The 3,907-nt window shown below is 45.3% G+C and overlaps 2 protein-coding genes across 2 annotated transcripts in view; one reads left to right on the top strand and one right to left on the bottom strand.

The window, feature by feature from the left end:
• Nucleotides 1-665, bottom strand: part of Nutm1 (NUT midline carcinoma family member 1) — a 12,596-nt gene extending 11,931 nt beyond the window's left edge. The window contains exon 1 of the mRNA XM_012517343.2: nucleotides 587-665. Within this exon, the coding sequence (XP_012372797.2) occupies nucleotides 587-611 (25 nt within the window). The 5' untranslated portion in view covers nucleotides 612-665. The remainder of the gene's footprint in view (nucleotides 1-586) is intronic.
• A 2,114-nt stretch (nucleotides 666-2,779) lies between these two features.
• On the top strand, nucleotides 2,780-3,499 carry Nop10 (NOP10 ribonucleoprotein). The gene is made up of 2 exons (XM_004643135.2): nucleotides 2,780-2,891; nucleotides 3,130-3,499. Exons 1-2 carry the CDS (start codon nucleotides 2,838-2,840, stop codon nucleotides 3,268-3,270), a joined length of 195 nt encoding a protein of 64 aa, XP_004643192.1. The 5' UTR covers nucleotides 2,780-2,837; the 3' UTR covers nucleotides 3,271-3,499.
• The last annotated feature ends 408 nt before the right edge of the window (nucleotides 3,500-3,907 follow it).

Below are 3,907 nucleotides of genomic sequence, written 5' to 3'. Positions count from 1 at the left end.
GAGAGAGAGAGAGAGAGAGAGAGAGAGAGAGAGAGAGAGAGAGAGAGTCTCACGTTACAGTTCAAGCTGTCCTTGAACTCACTATGTAGCCCAGGCTGGGCTCAAATGCAAGTATAGTCTCAAGCACACAGTGATCCTCCTGCCTCATCCTCTCAAGTGCTGGGATTACACACATGCACCTCTATGCCTGGCCTCTTACCTTCAGAAAAGGAGAGGCTCCATTTCTGTCCTTTTAGGCAAAAGCCTAGAGCTGACTCCAGTTACCAACAGATGACACAGGAGAGGGCCTCTCCTCGAGCCTTTTTGGCACACACAGACACACTGGAAATGGCCTCTTCTCCATGCTACCTGCCACCCATTTTCTATTCTCAACATGTTTTCTCTGAGGCGCCCTGATGCACTCCAAGGAGGTGCTCCCCTACAGTAAACCTCTCCTGCTTCGCCAAGTACAATTCCCATGCTGAGGACTGGCTTCTCATATTCCTCTATGCCAGCCCCAAGAGCTCATCCCAGGATGAGGAGGCAAATGTTAATCCCACAGAAGTGAGACGTACAGCACCCTGCCCTGCCACACCTGCAAACCTACCTTGGTTGGAAGCCATCGCCTCCATCTGGGAACCTCCAGAATGAGCCAGGAAGGTCCAGGATCCAGAAGCTGGCCTGGCTATGGCAGCTGCACAGGTATCTAAGGAAAGGAGGGCAAAGAGTGGATCAGGACAGAACTGGAACCTCAGATTCCAACATTCTGCTGTGGGGGAGGGAAGTGAGTGGGGGATGGTGCGGGGCTACTCCACACAAAGTTCTAGTAAGTAGACCCAAACCAGGGTTGCCAGGCATAGTGACAGACACTCTGGAAGGCAAGGCAGGAAGATTTGAAGTGCAAGTACAGCCTGAACAATTTAACCACTCAGTGAAACCCTGGCTCAAAATAAAAGATTAAACCAGTCGAGGGTGGCAGATGCCTATGATCCCAACACGTGGGAGGCTGAGGCAGAAGGATTACTGTAAATTTGAGGCCAGTCTGGGCTACATAATGAGACCCTGTCTCAAAACACCAAATTAATTAGGCTGGGGACATAGCTCAGTTTAAGGCTCTTATTTTATTTATTTATTTAGGAAGTAGGGATTGAACTAGAACCTTGTGCTTGCCAGGCAGGCACTTAGGCCACTAAGCTATATCCATAGCCCAAGGCTCTGGTTTTAGTCTTTTATATACCAACCGCCATCACCCCCCCAAAAAAAACACCTAAATAACACAAACAAAAACAAGAATTCCCTCCAAACTACAGTTCAGTTACACAACTGATGTGCACCTCTTTACAGTAATTTGTAAATCCTTTCTCAGATTCCAAACATTGTCTTACCTTTGGTTCTCTAATCTTCAATTCTTCATCAACATATCTAATTTTGTGCTCTTCTATCCCACCCAGCTCTGTAACTAGCTTCCTAATAACACACTAGTGGCACACATTTGGCTTCATTCAACTGTGGCTATATTTTGCAACCACATTCAGAGCACACAGAGTCTGTCTAGGTAAGAGTTGAGGAAACAAAATTTTAAAATTAGTACTGTCTTATACGACAAAGGATGTTCATCCTTTGAGTGCACATAACCTCCTTGGAAAACTGCCCCGCAGGCCCCAACCAGGCCACTATCATAAGCTGGACAGGCCACTGAAGCCACAGCCTGTACTTTGCTACAAAAGCCCACAAAAAAATAACCTAACCAAACCAACCAACCAACAACAACAACAATAACAAAAACCCTGCCATGCTACCGCAAATATCTAGGCCAGAAAGTCCTTCTCTGTATTAACTCACTTTGATAGTTTTTTTTTAAAAAATTAAATACTATGTAGGCATGATTCAAAAGTCAAATTGTGCAAAATAGAACATACAACAATATTCTTCCCACTCCTTTCCCCTGAAACCAAGTTCTCTATCCCAAACAAAACCGGTTTCATGTTTCTTGTGAAACTGCACATTTTATACAACTACAAATACAATGATATTCAAAAAAAGAATTCGGGTTTTTCTGTTTCAAAAATTAATGTTTCATTGTTTTGCCGCTGTGAAGAGTGTTACAGCGGCCACCATCTTTGTAATATCTTAGCTCTCATTTTCATTTCTTGAAATTATAAAGAGAATATTTACGTTCTATTAAAACTTCTAAATGCTCTAGAAGGGGCACCTTATTACGCCATGAGTTGCTACTCACCACTGTAAGAGTGCGGGTATTGCCGATTAGAGGCCGGAGTTTAAATCTTAGCTCGAGCCCTGGAACACACTTGCTCCGTTTCGTAAACTAACTTGTCTCTTTGTTCGTTTTGCAGAATATCCAATACCCATCAGGCACTCTTTGCCGCCAATCCTTTCAAATTGGGGCGGGAGACCGGATGTAAAAGTGTTGAGGAAGAAAAATCTTTCCTAGGCTATAAGGAATTTTGAATCCTGGAGCATTAGGACGTTACAACTTTGGAAAGAGGTGTGCATCTTGGGATCAAGGCAGGACCGTACACATCGATGTTCAATCCTTGTCCATCCATAACCTCCCCCCAGCTCCTCAAGACCTAGCACTGTCTGGCACACAGTGGGCACACTCCATGAGTCTTTAGAACACCTGCCAATGTTGCAACTTGTCCCAATGTCTGCAAAGTTGCCAAATTGCCCCAAGAGAAGTCATGCACTAGTGCGCCCCCTTCTGGTCGGTTGACGCTCCATTAAACTACACTTCCCGGCATGCCACAGGACAGACTTCCGGTTGCACCGGAAGGAAATTTAGAAACCGTTGAGCCAGAGCGGCAGCTGAGGCGGAGGAGTGATAGAGTAGCGTGGCAATGTTTCTCCAGTATTACTTGAACGAGCAGGGAGACCGGGTGTATACGTTGAAGGTAAGGAGAAACAATTAATAAGCGAGTATAGCAAAGAATGTAGGCGGGAGGAGTGCTAGAGCCCAGCGGGCGAGTTGCCTCGCTGAGTGCGGGAACCAGTCTGGAAAGGAGTCGTGGCGGAGCCAGTGGCACGCTTGGTCTGACCGTCAGGTCTCTTGTCTTCACCTTTGCCTTTTTTCTTGTTATCTCCTTCCCATTCCATCGCTTTTGTACTGAGATCATTTTCTTCCTCGAGCAGAAATTTGACCCAATGGGACAACAGACATGCTCAGCCCATCCTGCTCGGTTCTCCCCAGACGACAAGTACTCGCGACACCGAATCACCATCAAGAAGCGCTTCAAGGTGCTCATGACCCAGCAGCCGCGCCCTGTCCTCTGAGGAAGGTTCCTCCTGTCTCCTGTCTCGTCTGCCTCCTGCTGCCCTTCGAGACTCCATAACCAGCCGTCAGTCCGTGAGCCCTGAAGGCTTCTTACCATCAGCATCTTTGGAATCCAGTCTCTTCATTGCCTTTGATAATGCAGTGTGTGGCAGTAATGGTGGCATCCCCGTTAAAGGAAACATGTTTTGAATTATTGCCAGGTCATTAAAGATAAAATAGTTCGAAAGAGTTCTCTTGTGTGTTGTGGGAGGAAAGAATTGATAATTTTGGTTTCTTAAACTAAGAGGAGAGAGGAGAGTACACTTAGGAGTTGTAACGACTGCTTGGAAGAAAAACTTCGTTTACCACTGTAGTAGGAATAGAGCTGTGCTGGGAGGGATAGGAGGCTATTGGAGAAGAGGAAGAAAGGTGGGGTGACCCAAATGTCAGCATTCACTGAAAGTACACTGAAATGATCTCTTGCCCCTTTGGACTCGAATTGCTTGAAAAATAGTAGACGTATTATAGTATGTTGGAAGTGAAAAGACGTATCATTCTCTCTATGTAAGGCATAAATATTCACAATTGGGCAAATTGTGAATATTTGTATATATATATATTTTTATGTATACGATATAAAATATATACAGGCCCGTG

Source organism: Octodon degus, unplaced genomic scaffold (assembly GCF_000260255.1).
Source record: "Octodon degus isolate 3935 unplaced genomic scaffold, OctDeg1.0 scaffold00166, whole genome shotgun sequence".
Classification (NCBI taxonomy): domain Eukaryota; kingdom Metazoa; phylum Chordata; class Mammalia; order Rodentia; family Octodontidae; genus Octodon; species Octodon degus.
This window is presented reverse-complemented; position numbering and strand designations above follow the sequence as displayed.